At 46.3% G+C, this 15,501-nt stretch overlaps 1 protein-coding gene and 1 non-coding gene across 2 annotated transcripts; one reads left to right on the top strand and one right to left on the bottom strand.

Moving 5' to 3' along the window:
* The first annotated feature begins 1,974 nt into the window (after window positions 1–1,974).
* On the top strand, window positions 1,975–2,067 carry TRNAM-CAU. Its single transcript is given in 2 exon segments — window positions 1,975–2,012; window positions 2,032–2,067. It is a non-coding gene; the product is annotated as a tRNA-Met (tRNA).
* An 834-nt stretch (window positions 2,068–2,901) lies between these two features.
* LOC125524234 (protein BREAST CANCER SUSCEPTIBILITY 1 homolog) lies at window positions 2,902–8,067 on the bottom strand. Its single transcript, XM_048689308.1, has 14 exons — window positions 7,913–8,067; window positions 7,698–7,751; window positions 7,536–7,606; window positions 6,990–7,103; window positions 6,237–6,712; window positions 6,042–6,140; window positions 4,943–5,923; window positions 4,757–4,857; window positions 4,474–4,660; window positions 4,259–4,359; window positions 4,066–4,174; window positions 3,817–3,982; window positions 3,609–3,727; window positions 2,902–3,526 (listed from the first exon to the last, which is right to left on the bottom strand). Exons 1-14 carry the CDS (start codon window positions 7,966–7,968, stop codon window positions 3,188–3,190), a joined length of 2,973 nt encoding a protein of 990 aa, XP_048545265.1. The 5' UTR covers window positions 7,969–8,067; the 3' UTR covers window positions 2,902–3,187.
* Window positions 8,068–15,501: the final 7,434 nt, after the last annotated feature.

The raw sequence follows: 15,501 nt of genomic DNA, 5'->3' as shown, positions 1-15,501 counted from the left end.
TAGCAAATCTATATATATAGCCCTCTTGTTGTGTAGTGCAACCCTATATACTTATGCGTGTTGGCTTTCCTTGGAGAAAGCTCTGGCTCCAGTGCAACCCTATATACGTACGTTCTTTTATTGTTGAACTGATGTGATCCGTACCGTATAGGTATTGATTCGAGTGTTTTCATCATTTGCATGTAAAGTTATTTGTGGGGCATCAAGTTTGAACAGTATGCTTCTGATGCTATTGTGGCTTTGAACCATGAGCTGTGTTGCACTACTTCTGAAGCTCACTATTCTGTTTCCTGCACATGTACAAAAAAAGAAGAAGCACCTGCTGCCTCTGCCTGGACACCCACAAGTAAATGGCTCTCCTACTGTCAGCTGCTGCTGTGCTGCATCTTATTCTTCCCCAGAGGACAGAGGAAGTATTTTTCAGAATTCAGCAATGGCAATGATCAGGGCCACCGCCGTCGTCTTTGGCTCTGGCTCCGTTGGTAGCCAAAGAAGCCAAGGGCGCGCCACTGCTTGCTCCGGCGAGCGCCACGGCGGCCATCGCCCATGTACGTTTTGCATCGTTCTGTTTTATTTTTAACAAGTACTCCTACGTTTGTTTCTGTTGTAGTCCAACAAGTGGGTTGATAGCGCAGTTGGATAGCGCGTAGCTCTCAAAGCCGAGGTCGAGAGTTCGAGACTCTCTCACCACCACATCCAATAAAAAGGCTTTCGTTGTGATGAAACGCTCAGTGGCAACTTGGGTCGCCACATACACATCTGAATCATCAGATTGAGTCGAGCAAGTCTGAACCTGGTCTCATCTCCTTTTTTATTTATATTATATTTTTTGGTTCTGCACAACAAGTAATCTCCTCCACTGCTGCGCCTTCATCTCTTCCTCCATTAATCCTACTGCCCAATGAGTTCATCTTTAAGAATCCACTGATGTATTCATTGTTCGATTGCTGGGAGACGTGTCTGTTCCCTAACGTGCAAAGAAAGAGAAGAGAATAAAACATGCTTGGGGATTAATTCGGCTGCACTATTTGTTTCCTTGGGATTAACATCTGAAGCTCATGCTCTGTTTTCTGAACATGTACAGAGAAGAAGGCACCTGAAGCCAGCTTTATAACAGTGGGGAAAAAAAACTCATCTGCAGCATGACCATCGTGCAGGCACAGCGAGATTGCAGCGGTGTGCAAGGGGAAAACCTGCACCAGATTGAGATCAAGCCTCCTGAGGTGATCGGCCACTACCATGCCGGGTCCTCCATCAGATACAAATCATTTCCTGGGCTCGTTTCTTGCAGTGGTTTGCCTGACGTACACCCTGCAAACACGGTTGCTTCCTTCAGGTTCAGGGGTCTAGCTGATTGTGGCCGGACTGGACGCGTTTAACCGTCAGCAGGAAGAATCAGTGTTGTCTCCATTCGACAGAATTCTCCAGATGATGCAATATTATGCTGGACTGCCTCTGCCTGCATACATACAATCAGGAACCCTTGCACCCCTATCGTCGACCTCAGGATCGCTCACGTCTTCAGCTCTGGCTCCGGTGGTACTCAAGGGCGAGCGCTGGCGTAGGTGGACGAGGGCTCCTGCCTGAGCAACACCCTGCTGGTTTCCGTCGGCCTCGATCGTCTTGTCCTTGTACACGGCCGGTTACTCCTGCATCCTCGACGACGACGACGACCGGCCGGGTGCGGGCGGCATCACCCTCTCAACCACCACCGCCATCTTCTTCTCATGCTGCCTTCCTGATCCGTCAAAGGAGGGCCTCACTCGGGTGTTAAAATCTCATCACTTCATTTAACTTTTTTGTTTTTGCGAATATCACTTCATTTAACTGAAGATGAATGGGAATGGGCAAGATATAAGCATCCGTTGAATTCGCTCCATGATTTTGCATGCTCTTGTTGCTTAATTAGGGTGGGTTTTTTTCACCACCACATCCAATAAAAAGGACGTTTGTTTCGCTTCCGGAACAACAGGTGGGGTGGTGGCGCAGTTGGCTAGCGCGTAGGTCTCATAGCTGAAACAATTGCGAGTAATCCTGAGGTCGAGAGTTCGAGCCTCTCTCACCCCACATTTAAGAGACCATCGTAGTGAAGAAACGTTCAATGGCAACTTGGGTCGCCACATGGTACATCTGATTCGTCAGGTGAAACCGAGCATGTCTGAACCTTGGTCTTCTTTTTTTTGTTTTTGGTTCAGCCGCGTCCTGCCCATGCACCGGTGGTTCAGGCTGCAACTTTCCCCGGGGTCAGTCGGTATCCTTGAATATTGATATGCCATAAACAGATTCTTGGTCCCGATCATGTGCGAATTGCTGAACCAATGGCTGCTCATGTGTTCTTCTTGTATCTACCTATTCATTCAAGCATTCATCTGTCTACTGCTGCCTTACATTCGAACAAATCTGAAAGTGTATTTGCGTGTGAAAGCTTCAAGACTTTTACCTTCTTTCCCTGGTTGTTGCTTATGTATGGTTAGAACAAAATGTAACCAAGTAGTTCATCGTTCAGCCTCATGTGCAAGGGTACAACTGCAGTGAGCCAGTCTGAACTCTGATCAATATTTTTTGAGTTTGCTGTTTACGTGCCTCTCTCTGCCTTGGTGTTTTAAGTTCATCCTGCTCTCTGACAGCTCTATTGCTGTAAAAAAAATTATGCCTTTCCACTACTGAGCATGTCCCTCTTTTTACGGCCTGCAAGTAAACAGTTCATGTGGGTTTCTTTGCAGACTTCAATTTGAATAGGAATGTCATAGGAATAGGAAAATCATACTAAGTGAGATCACACATATCTCAATTCCTATAGGGAAAGAGATGTCATTTGAGCCTTTTCACAATGTCTCCCAACTGCACCTCTCAATGCGAGTGATGTCCCTAAACACATCATAAACAATGCACCAAATGATGTACTGTGGTAGAAGATTATGATAATCATCTTGTAGCAATTAATCTGGCTCAAAGGAATAGGGAGACCTTCCGGCACACACATCACGACACTAGTTGAGCCTGAACCTCTTTACATTGGAATGATAAAGTTAACTCATGAACAACCTCCTTTTTGAAAGAAAAAACACAAAATGTTACTCTTATAATTACATGACACGGTATAAAATTAAGCAATTGTCCAGTGACCTCCTTGATTTTTCAGTTTACTACTCAACCAACTGACATGAGAAGCCTTCTTTGAGCTCAGTCACAGAGGTTGCAGCTTGCAAGCTGCAACAGAGTCGATTATCCAGGCGCTGCTCACGGCTTCACCACCAGAGGCGAATGCCAGGGCCTGGGCTTCATCAGCCTGCCTGCGGCGATCATTGTCATTGTCGCCGAGTTTCGCCTTCCCCTGGTTCTCAACACTGTACACGACGAAAACAGAGGAGCGGTCATCAAGCAGCTTCTGCTGGTCCCTTGAGACAGGCTTCCGGTGCAGAACCGTGCCGCCTGCCGCAACCACCAGGTCCTGCAGGAAGCCCCTGTAGGTCATGGTGTAGTCCCCATGGAGGTAGAACTGCATGCCGTTGAACAACTTGGGTTGCTGCAGAACAAATGGACAGTTAACTGACTGCTGTAGCAGTAGTACAATAACAGTTGGGAAAATAACACTGGAAGAATGGTACCTTGTTGATTGCTCTCTGTCTTCCTAACTTCGGACCCTCACTGACGCCATGAACATCGGTGGTGACCTCAAATTTCTGCTCATCAGCAGGTTCCATGCTTTCCATGCAAGCCTTAACCCCTACAGCAGCATAAAGGCAGCAGTTAGTAACACTACAGGGCATCAATATCATTTCTGCGTTGATATGACAGAGTCCACTATGTGCTTACAATCGATGGAGACGATCCATTTGCCGTTCAAGATTGCCATCAGAAACTTCAGTGTGCGCTTGCAAGCGCCAGAGGGGTCAGTTGATGCAATGACATGGGTAACGCTGGGGCTCCAGCTCTTGGAAATAGGCACACCAGCTAATTTCGCAAATTCTGTTACGACGCCCTGAGCAATTCAATCATTTCATCTCAGTTAAAACTCATATGGAGCAAATATCATGGATTTGATAAGGAAAATAAGATGTATACCTTCTCAGCAGCAGAAAGAGCTGAACAGCAGAGAACCCACTTTTGTGGTGATCCTGATGGCCATTTCCAGTTATTGCTGCAAGCTTGGCTAGATCTTACTTGAGATGGACTGAAAAAAAACAGTTGCCCTCCAGTAAGTAATCATACATATTGACCATTACAAGACTGTTTAAACAGCAGGTTCTGGGGGTACCATTTTGGTGCTGTTATCCTTTTGGATTGCTTTTGTGGCTCAGAAACTTCCTTTGGCAACTTGGAAGACTGATGCAAAGGGCATAGCATCACAAAGTTTTCCTGACAGTGAAAATAAATTAGAGAAATAAGGTGGCAATTTAGAACTTTGACAAATGGCAAAGAGTTATTCTGATAAAGTTGAAATTGCTAGATCAGAACACAATATGAACTTACATTATCCCATCTGCATTCTGGGATCAATTTAGCACATGTGAAGTGGAAGCTTTTGCGACAACTCTTGTCAAAGCAACCAAGTGCCGCACCTTTAACTCCGCAGCAAGCACATTTGATCCTTTTGCTTCTAGTTAACTCGGGCGTAAGATTAAACACTGAGTCATCTTCAAAGTAGACATCTGGAGCCCTATGGTAAAATAAAAGGTTATGATGAAACTTGGCTAGATATATCAAGAACAAAAATATTTTACAATACAATCATGTGCTGGAAAGGACAACAAACCACTCCATGCAGTTCTTGTGAGAATGTATGACATTAGCCCCTCCACCAAATTCTACAGGGACTTGTTTTCCATTATGGTAGTGAACCATCTCTCCAGACTCCTTCAAGAAAGTAGAGATATTTACCGTTCAGTACCAAGGATTTGGGAACATCAACATGAGGCATTTGAAAATGATATGAACATACCTCTGTGATATCAGCAGACTGGCAGAAAGCACAGAAAACCTTAGAGACAGTGTCATCACATTTCTTCAGGAAAGTATTACCAGTGCAAGCTTGGAGCTTTCCAAAGTTTTTCATTTCTGAACAATCTGTTTGTTTGATACTTTTTGCACATTTATTCTTAACTGAAGCATCCATTGGTGAAGGAGCTGCGCGTATTGCCTCACTACTTTGGCATCTACCAAGTAAAATGCTTGATGTATTTGCAGTGATGTTTGATTTCATGCTATCAAGCCCTATCTGACTATTCGTTCCTTCACTGAACTTGCTCTTTTTGCTGCTCCTTTTACTTCTACCATCCAAAAGTTTGTGCTGGGTGCAACTTTTCATGAAGCTGTGGAGTAATGGCATTTCTGTTTCATTTCTAGAGACATCAGTAACTCCTATCTTTTCAGCATTGACACTGTCAGGCATTTTTCTAACTCGCTTACTTCTTGGCTCAGAATTACTCTCTGTAGTCTCAACTGTACTCTTCCCTGTTGTTCCCAGCTTCCTTGCACATTTCTTCTGTTGACCACTTTTCTCCTTCTGAGATCTTTCCGAGAGGTGTCCATCATGTACTTCAATCTCCAAACTATTTTCTCGAGGGTGAAATGTCCCCATGGAGTTATCATCAGAACAGGGAAATAGATTGATGTTGTTACCAGCCTTGTTTCTTCTACTTGAAGTATTCTTCTCTATAGCACTGCTGTTTTCTTCGCATGACTTTGCGGCAAGACTTTTAGTGATATTTGAATCTTGTTGGTTGGCATCAGCTTCTTTTGTGATGACCTCCAGCAACTTTGTCTTCCTGCTGTTCCCACCTCTTGCCTTCTTCCCCTTCTTCCTCTTGACAGGCTGAGCTGCATTATGTGTATGACCTGACTCATCGAATGAACCACCAAGCTGTATATCTTCCTCGTCATCTTTCTCTGCTATGTGATCTAATATATCCTCAAATTTACCCTGAACAGTCCAAACAGTTAGGTAAAATACATGCTAAATACAAAGTAGATGCAAATCAGATTATAAAGAAGAAACAGGACGAAATGTACAGTGTGTCTGGCCGCATGTAGCAAATTACCTGCTTTTTCCGTGGAGTAGAACACAGCTCTGGAGAGCAAGGCCTCTGGGACCATTCAAAGATTTCACTATCGAAGGCATCCGGAACCACAGCTTTGCTCTGCAACTCAAATAGCTAACCGTAAGCACAATTTATGCAAAGCTAGTAAGCACAAAATTTGAACAGGAAAAAAACATAAATGTTCAGAAAACATACATTTGGAGTCGTGTTAGGAGGGGTTCCAGCATCAGAATCTTTGATGTCACTAAAACAAGGTGCATTGTGACGCAAGGGCGTGGCCAATGAGGGTGGTTCACTTAACGTTTCAAGAGTGCCGCCTTCTGCATCCTCTCTTTCCCTTAACCAAAAAAAGGGTGACAATGAGAAACCTTCCAGTTTATCAGAGGCTGATGCTTTATCTTTGCCTTCTTGAGCATCACCATTCAATTTATCTGTTGTCCCTTGAGACTTCATAATCTTCTGAGGTCTCATTGGTGTCTCAGATTCAGGGAATGGTGTCACATGTATTCTCTTGTTCGTAGAGAAAGAAGGCTTTTTAGTAGGACCAGATGCAGAAGCCACAGCAGACTTTGTTTTGTTTGCTTTCTTCTCGGATGATATCTTCTTCTTTTGCACTGTTGATTTTTGTGACCTTTTAGACTTTTTCTCGCTGTTGGCATGCTTTGATCCATCTTCAAGATCAAGTAAGAATAATGCAGTAAGCACAAGACTGAAGACTAATTGTGCTAAAATTATCTGTAAAAGTTGATTTCAGTTTTATAGAGGCAAACAGACAACCATCCACCAGACAGCATGCCAAAATGGATACAACAACGAATGTGGTGCAGACCCCGGCAGATGCAAAACAACCACATAATTAAATCGTCCTTCAAAATTAATTTCACAATTGACCACCTTGCACATATGCTAGCGAACAAAAGAAGAGTTGATGCTATGCCAGAAAATTACCTGCAACTTGTGCCGCAGGAGTCACCTGTGTTGAGACAACATTACTTCCTGATGCAGCCTCCATGCTCTTCAAAATGCCGACCAGATTGTCCATGTGTGGTGCTGGCCGGATTTCTACAAGCAAAACCAGGCTTTATAACGTGAGTTTTGTATTAGATTAAGATCAAGCCATCACGTCAGAACTTGCAGAGTTACAGTAAACACTAGTTCATCAAGAACATTTCTGTGGAGTTTTAATAGTACTCCCTCTGTAAAGAAATATAAGAGCGTTTAGATAACTAAAGTAGTGATCTAAACGCTCTTATATTTCTTTACGGAGGGAGTACTATGGTTCCGATTTTCGCATATAGTTAGATAAATATTTAATTGCTTCGTAAAGCAGACATATCATGCATGTTAACGTTATCCAATCCTTAAAAAGGTGAAGCATTTTTTTTGCGCACGGGGAAACAATTCCGTCTTTTGCAGCCCAACATATTCTACACAAAACATATATAACTTCAGCAGCCTAAGAAGGCCCAGATAACAACAGCTACGCCCACTAACCTCTTCGGCGGAACGGCACCTTGCACACAGGGCAGGTGGAGGAGGACTTCATCGACTCCGTGAGGCAGTGGCTGCAACAAGGTCGGGAGCGCACACATGAGCCCAGATCGGATAGTTTCACAGGGATATTGCAACGGAGGGGGACGGGCAGAAGGGACTCACTTGCAGAAGATGTGGTTGCAGGTGACGGACACCGCCGATCTGAGCAGGCTCAGACTGCCACCAGGATCAAATTGACGAACAACAGCCAGTCAGAATCAACAACAAGAAAGGGGATAAATCGGAGAACTGGTGTCCACAGATCCAGGTGTCGGCCACGAGGGCGCGGACGAGACGAGGGGAAAGAAAAGGGCCGGCGGGGCGGCGGGCGGGCGTACCAGATGGGGCACTTGAGCTCCCGTCCCATCCTCTCGAGGCTGCCCATGTCCGCCATTCCGATCGCTGGGTCTCCTCCGGAGTCTCTGCGGGCGTGGGGATTACCGGATTTTGTGAGGTGTGGGGGGAGGGGTTTCGGGGGTCGGCGGGGGATTTATTTATGTTGGCGGGAGTTTTCCCTCCAACGTTTTTCATTTCAATTTGGTTTGGTGCGCTGCGTGCGTTCCCTTCCCTTCCTTCCTCGGGAAGGAGGCGAGCCCGCCGACCGACCAATGCGCCTTCCTGTCACGTGGCCGTCGCGAGTGGCGCCGTGGCGGCAACCGGGTTTACTATTTTTTGTCTTTTTTTTGTTTTGCAACATAGGCTTTGGTATGGGTGGGCTGGAGGGCCCGGCCTAAAAGCCCAGTGTACCTAAAGGATAATGTCCCAAAAACGATGGTTTTATATAGGAAAATGTGTAGCGGCTCCTCCGGTATCATGTATCTTTGCTGTTTCTCTCTTTTTCTCTTTCGTTTTGGCTTTGTATGACTTGTGATGTGGTGGTTGCTTTATAACATAAAGCGGAGGGAAATCCTTTTTCGTCTATATAAAAAAATGCCCGGATGAATTGAAATGTGTGTGAAAATTCTTGAACGTGGATGCAATGTTTTAAATGTGTGTTGAATGTGGATGCGGTTAATTGGAATACAGCTGAATCAGGTGAAAAGTTACGGGATGTACCGAAAATATTGTTGAATTAATAATTCAAATAAGGATGGATGTTATCGTCCAAACAATAATGGACTGTACGTATTTGAAAATAGTGTTGTCTCGTCATCAATAATCGTTGTTGGACGGCGGACCACCCGACCAAAAGGAGGTTGCCTCAACCCGACTACTTGCCCCTTGCGCGACCAAAATGAGGAGTCAATTCAATACATCATCATGTCATTTTGCCTTTTTCCTGGCAGATCTGGTCTCGTATTCTCCAAATTTTAGGACTGGTTGTTATTGTTCCACAACCCATCACTGGTTCTCGGTTGATGGTGTCAAGCTATCAACCAAGCTCCCGAATAACCTTGAAAAGGGCTTAACTCGAGAAAGATCTAGAGCTGAAAATATGTAAAACCTTGTGGTCAGGAAAGATAGAAGGACAGTGAGGGCATGCCACCGCTCGACCAAGTTGTACTTTCACATTTTTTACCACCTTCTTGCTTATTATTATAAGTCCAAGAAACTCAATGAAAATCCAAATCAAATAAATTGCATTCAAAGAGAACCTCACGAAAATTAGCCATAATTTTGTGTGAACGCTTGTTCCAAGAAAGGTGCTCACTCAAGCAGGCGGGATGTCGTCTTCAGGAATGTTGTCTAGCGTGCCGCGTTGTGCCACTCCCGCCTCATCGCCTCAGAGAGGCATTTGTTGACGACCGCCACTGAGGAGGACAGTTTGATGTCACCAAGGTAGTAGCCAAGGTGGATGCACACCTTGGAGATCATCGGGGATGATGTATCCTCCTTAACGGCGATTGGATGTCACTAGTTTCTGGACTGGCGATGGGGCGGGGCTGGTGGCGCCACCTCCTTGCCACAGTGGAGATGGGTGTGCCTGGGAGGGCGCCTCCTCCTCCAAGCGGTGTACGATTTGGACGCCACAGTGCGACGCAGGGGATGGCGACGCCTGACCACGGTCACTGATCGGGTGCGTCCGTTTGGAGCCCCTATTTATCCGTCCATGCAGCCACACTCCATATTTTCTTCCTCATGTGTGCAGTCACCTGCACATGATTGGTGTAGATGAAGAGAGAGAAGAAAAAAGAAAGAAAAAAAGATGGTCCGGGTTGGGTCATGTCCTACATGACAGACTGACTAGGTGCGTCCTCAATATGAGGGTTCGCGGATAGTCCGAGCGGATGGGGACGATATGAAGGGATTAGGTCACTTTTTTCCTTCTCTTTCCTGTCCGACAACATCCGTGGACATTTGAGGAGGATTTGAGAATGCCGGTTGTAGATGCTCTAAGGCGCCCGGTGAATGTGGCCGGCAGCGCCAGGATCCGGAGCTCCCCGCAAATCTATGGGGCACGTGGAGAACCACTTAGAGGCGTCGAATTTTCCAATAGTGGAGGCCGAGCTGGAGGCGTGCATCGAGAGAGGAGCGGCGGGATAGTGGTGAAGGGATTGCGTCCACGGGCGGCCAGCTTAAATAGCCGGGCAAGCTGATCGGGTCGCTTAAATTCATCCAACGCTTGGAGTAGCCTTCATGGTCGCCGCGTTGATGTGAATGCCGCTCTGGTCAACCTAACGGTCATGTCCGCCCTAACCGAAATGAATGCGGGTAGGCAGATATTCGGCCACAGATTTTTACACCAAGACTAAATAGAAACGGAGGGGACTAGTCACGCTCAACAACCGTTCGTAGGAGTACTTTTTCTTAAACCGCGTCTTTAGTACTCGACGGTGAGTTAATTAAGTATTTTCTTTTTGCCGGAAATTAATTAAGTCCGAGTACTTGCTACGATGGAACGATTTGTGCGAGACAGCAACATCGTACTCGTACGGCCGCACATCCTACTATGGCCACAATAATACGTACCCTATTTCATTTTTCGTTTGCGAAAATGCAGAAATGGAGAGGCGCTCACACCATACGCATGCGCAGATGCGCAGCTAAGATTCAAGCATCTGTCTCCATCCGGCATGTTGTTTTTACGTCACGGTTGGTTGCAACTTGCACGTGACACACGAAAATTTGAAGGGGCACGTGTATGGTGAAACGCCTCTTGCCGTCCATCTGCGCCGTGCACATATCTGGACATAAAATTGTTCAAAATGAATGAAAATTGGTAGCTCTCTGGATACGAAACACTATATGTGTTAATTGTTTTACAAATACGGCTACATGTCTGTATCCTGCAGCCCCCGTTCTGTTACGAACCCTATTCCATGACTTTCTACCATCGTTCACTTTCATTTTCCTTCCTCCTTGCGCTGTTGTTATTTCTTCTTCTATCCTGTTCATCTTCTCCTTTGTTCGTCCTTGCGCTGTTTTTATGTTATTTCAGTTCTAATTTCTGCTATTCTTTTATCTTGTCCACCTTCTTCTTCCTTCTTCCTTGTGTTGTTCTTATGTTATTTCAGTTTTGTTTCCCCCCCTTCAATCTTCTTTTCCCTTCTGTCCAATGCTTTTATCTACGTCATCTTTGTTCATCTGTTCGTGCTGTCCTATGTGTTTGTTTCAGGCATCATTTTTTCCGTGCAAACTTGCTACTGTTTTTTTCCAAAAAAAATCTGCTGTCTTGCTTCAAATATACATTGTTTTTTTCTTCAATACTTGCACGCACGTGTACTATCAATATTTATTTGTGAAAACAATTCAATGGCATAGTTATGATTTTTGCCCTACCATATATGATTCCGATTTTGTTCTTCAAATTAACCCCCTTTTTCTATTATTTGATTTCATTTTCATTGCTAACATGTTTTCTATTATATGACAGTGATACCTTTCCTGGTGAAACTTATTTTATGCAGTATGTTTTTTGTTTTGGAACTTGTGCCGATTCTACTGGCTCATTTTCTGCCAATTTATTGCTTGCGCACAAGCAACCAGTCAAAAAGCAATCTGGGCGTCTCGGGGGCAACTCCCTCTCGCCGGAGTAGCCCCTCTCCCTCCCCTCTCCTCCTCGCCGCTGCACGAGGCTGCCGTCGGGCAAGGCCCATGGCGCAGCCGGGGACTGCGGCGGCGGGGCATGCGCTGCTCTGGTTCACATCGGAGGGTCTTGGATCTGGGCGGCGGCCCCCGGCGAGGCCCCTTGTCACCTGCGGTGAGCAGTGGGGTGGGCGCGGTGCCGGCGATCTGATCGGGTGGCCAGCGGATCTTCGGTGGGCTGGGACCTGGCGCGGCTGCCCTGGTGGCTGGCGGCGTCAGATCTGGCTGCTGGCCATCTTCCCTTGCTCGGTGCGTTTCACCCTCGACGGTCCCTGGCTGTGCAGGCGTCTGGACTGCCTCTGGGTTGCGGGTGATTCTGGTGGTCGGGATTCAGATTGGGGGAAACCCCTGGTCGGCTCCAGCCGGCCGCGACGACGACGACGTCCGCGGGCGCCGATTTCTTCATGGAGACGTCGGTCGAGGTCTGCCCTTCCACACCCCACCACCTTGCTTCTCGGGTGAAAACCTAACTCCGGTGGGCGGCGGCGGCGTCCTTGGCGCCGTGACCTTCTTGAAGGCGTCGCCTTGAGGGCAGTGTGGTGGCGGGCTCAGTATGGGGTCGGTGACAGCAGCCGAGGATCGAGGGACCAGTGGGCGCCTTTTTTGGTGGAGCGGTGCTTCATCCTACACATTGATGACGGCGGATCTCGGCGGCGTGGTGCAGTGGAGACTCGGCGCCCGATGCGCGGTGATGGACTCGCGCAGGTGAAGGCAGTTGTCTGGCGTCATGGTGGCGTCAATGGCAGAGTGGGCTGACAAGGTAGAAGCCTCAATATCTGCTCTGAAGACGGACCTGTGCAAGATGGCGGCGACGACACATGTGAGTGCGTCAGACCAGTTTATGCCCCAGACCCGGTATGTGGCTCGGCTGGGGCTTCTGGCTTTTGATGATAGGCTTAGGTGAGTGGTCCGGGTATTTGGCCCAGGTAGCATCCCTTCATCATATGGATATGAGTAGTGGCATATGTTGCCAAGATGGCGGATTCAGACATATTGTTGTAATACTTTGTAAGGTCCTCGAGAATAATCAATAAAGTGGCCGTATGCATCTCCTAGATGCAGAGGCCGGGGGTCATCCTCCTTTTCTAAAAAAAACCTAACATTAGTATTTCTGTTGTGCATACCGCAGACGCCCCATCTTATTTCTCCCTCGTCTTTCCCCATCATATTCTGCCCTTCTAGTGCCATCGTCCAGATCTTCTTTTTTCGTAGTTGCTGTCAAGGCTTGTCGGATGTCGATAGCGAAACCCGTGGACGAGGACTACGCCGTCATGGCATGGTTATGGTCAACACTGCCGCAACAAGAAGAGCCACGAAAAAAAACCCGCAGTCGATCCCAATGTAGTTCATGTAAGGTAACTCACCATGTATTCCTCTTCATCTCTTCCAAAGCAGTCCTATTACCTTTTTTCTCTCCAAGTTACATGTTTCCACATTTGTAGTGCCCTGTTTGCAACGACGGCAAAGGTTTGTGCCACCATGAGACGGTTCTGAATAACAAATGCTTGTCTCAATAATGGCAAGTCCTAACAAAAAGTTTGATTTCTGATTTTATTGGTTAGTTAGTTGATTATAGGTTCGCTTATTAACTGAACAAACTGTACATCCAGTAGTCTTTGAACCGCATCTGTTTATTTGATCATCTTTGAAAAATTTCATTTACCTGAACATTGTTTAAATGTACCCGGATTTGATACAAATTCAAACCTAGACACTCGTACCAATCTTTTACGTACTGCTGGACGACGGCCTAAGCATAAATAACTTTTGTTTCTGTACCAATTTTAACTCTTCTTACATTTTTATTTTAGCATACACATCTTTATCTGAAAGATGGTCTTTAAATAAAATAATATCAACAACCTACAGTCTTTTCCCGTACAAATATTCATTTCACAACTGTCTCGCTAGTTCCTCTTAATCTTGCCTTTTCCAATATTAATCCTTATTTTTGCACTTGCCTTTTCCAATATTAATCCATATCCATGGACAGGACAGCACACCCTAATCTCACCAGTTCCTTTTATCTACCCAAGAGGAAAGCCAACGCGTAAGAAGGAATCATGTGGTACGCAGTGCGCGGCGGTGAGCGCCATTTCTCATGCACGCTGGTCTCCATGCGACGGACGTGGATTTTTACTAACTAGTTGTGCGCGCAACTGGTATCTGAGACGCAAATCTACCTTGCCGTCAAATCAACAAGGCCCACTATGTTGTCAGATCTGTATGGTATTTCAATGTTTCACGATTTTCATCGGCGTGTATAGGGAGCTGTATTCCATCCGATTGGACAGGTTAGCTGACAGGTCTATAGATTCGGTTGTCGTTAGGTCCTCCACATGCATGTTATCGCTCCATGCTGCCTTTTATCAGTCAGATCAACCATACTAGTACTCCGTAGTATGTTGCTAATTGTATGGCTTGGTACTACTAATTAACCGAAAATAGCATTTTTTTCTTCTAACCGCATGTAATATTAGGCGCCATTGATTTGGCATAAAAAATTGACTAATGGTTTTCAAGTTGTTCGTTTTGCCATACTACAGCACGACGCACGCAAACAAAAAGTACTGCACCAGATCGTTTGACAACCGGCATCGGTGGGACCAGCACCTGGCCCATTACTGCACCAGATGACGGTCCATGTAGAACTTGGTGCGTCTTTTTGGCGTCATTGATTTGTTCTTCACTGTTATAATTTTGTTAGTGCAAATAATGTTCTAGAAAATGTCTAATTTCCTACTGCTTGCAAATTTAGATACATTAAAACTAAGCACATTCCCTGCCCTCCCAGACCATCAAGATTTCTGGTCGTCGGATGTTTGTTCCGGGTCGTTGCTGGCCGTCAGATGACTATCTAATCCCGTAATTAACCAATGGGCCGGGTGACCTAGGGAGGCTATTCCAGTGGAAAAATCGGTGGCCTCTGGTTGATTGGGCCAGGCAGCCCGTTTAGCGGTTGGTGAAAGAACAGCCCACCAATTAGATGGTGTGCGACGTCGCTTCAGTTCAGGACGGGTCAAGGACATCGAAGGGGCGGCAATCCCTCCCTTCATTCTCCCTCGCGGCCGCCGACGAATCATCGCGCCTTCACGATGTTGACCAGCCACCGTCTGTCTTCCTTCTCCAGTTGCAGCAGAGAGGGGCTCAACTCTCAGACCAGTGAGGCGTGACACCATTGCCACATCCGACAGCGCCATGGCCCAGATCTCCACCGATGCGGAGGCGGCGCTTGGAGAGGCCATCGGGTTGGTGTTCGGGCGGTGGACAGCGCTGCAGGTGGCGGTGGGGCAGCAGCGACTCCCATGCCAACGTTGATCAATTCAGTGAATCAATCCTCTACTGGTTCTATCCCTCAAGGGTACGTACAGCTCCTTCAGCAATCAGCATCCTCAGATAAATAAAATAATATGTTCCTTCTTGTCTCCTTGAGGCAGGATCCTGTAGTAAAGTTGATATTGTTTACTTTAGCATCTGAATTCTCCTAGATCTAGCGGCATGATCGTCAACTACTTGGCTTTCAGACCGGTGCAGCAAGAATGGTCTCCACTTGTGGCTGCATGGGGCTCGAGCCTTAACGAATGATCATTGGCAGCGACCTAGGTTTGCCTCTACAAGAACAATTCGACAAGGGAAATGGGGGTACATGTCAACATTCGATGGAGTCCGCTGGTACAGATCATTCCCTTCCCTTTATCTTGCATATAATCAGTGTTCTCTGCTGGTTTTGGATTTGTCCTTTCCGAGTGCCTAGGATTAGCATTCCACAACAATCAGGATGTCACCCAGTTGATTGGAATTTTGAGCACAAAATCACAGACGTGTGTTCTTTATAGGAAAATTATTATGTCCAACTACTACAGTGGATCTATCAATATATAATGAGTAATGAAGATGGATC

Source organism: Triticum urartu, chromosome 1 (genome assembly GCF_003073215.2).
Source record: "Triticum urartu cultivar G1812 chromosome 1, Tu2.1, whole genome shotgun sequence".
NCBI classification, from domain to species: Eukaryota; Viridiplantae; Streptophyta; class Magnoliopsida; order Poales; family Poaceae; genus Triticum; species Triticum urartu.
Note: the sequence above shows the minus strand (reverse complement) of the source record. Positions and strands in the feature narration are given on the sequence as shown.

What these genes read in the sequence shown, in the direction of transcription:
- LOC125524234 (XM_048689308.1), bottom strand. Translation starts at nt 7,968, where the DNA reads ATGGCGGACATGGGCAGCCTCGAGAGGATGGGACGGGAGCTCAAGTGC. An exon ending in GAGCTCAAGTGCCCCATCTG is followed by an intron (nt 7,752 to 7,912) that starts GTACGCCCGCCC and finishes TCCTGGTGGCAG; the next exon opens with TCTGAGCCTGCTCAGATCGG. An exon ending in ATGGATCGTCTCCATCGATT is followed by an intron (nt 3,728 to 3,816) that starts GTAAGCACATAG and finishes ATGCTGCTGTAG; the next exon opens with GGGTTAAGGCTTGCATGGAA.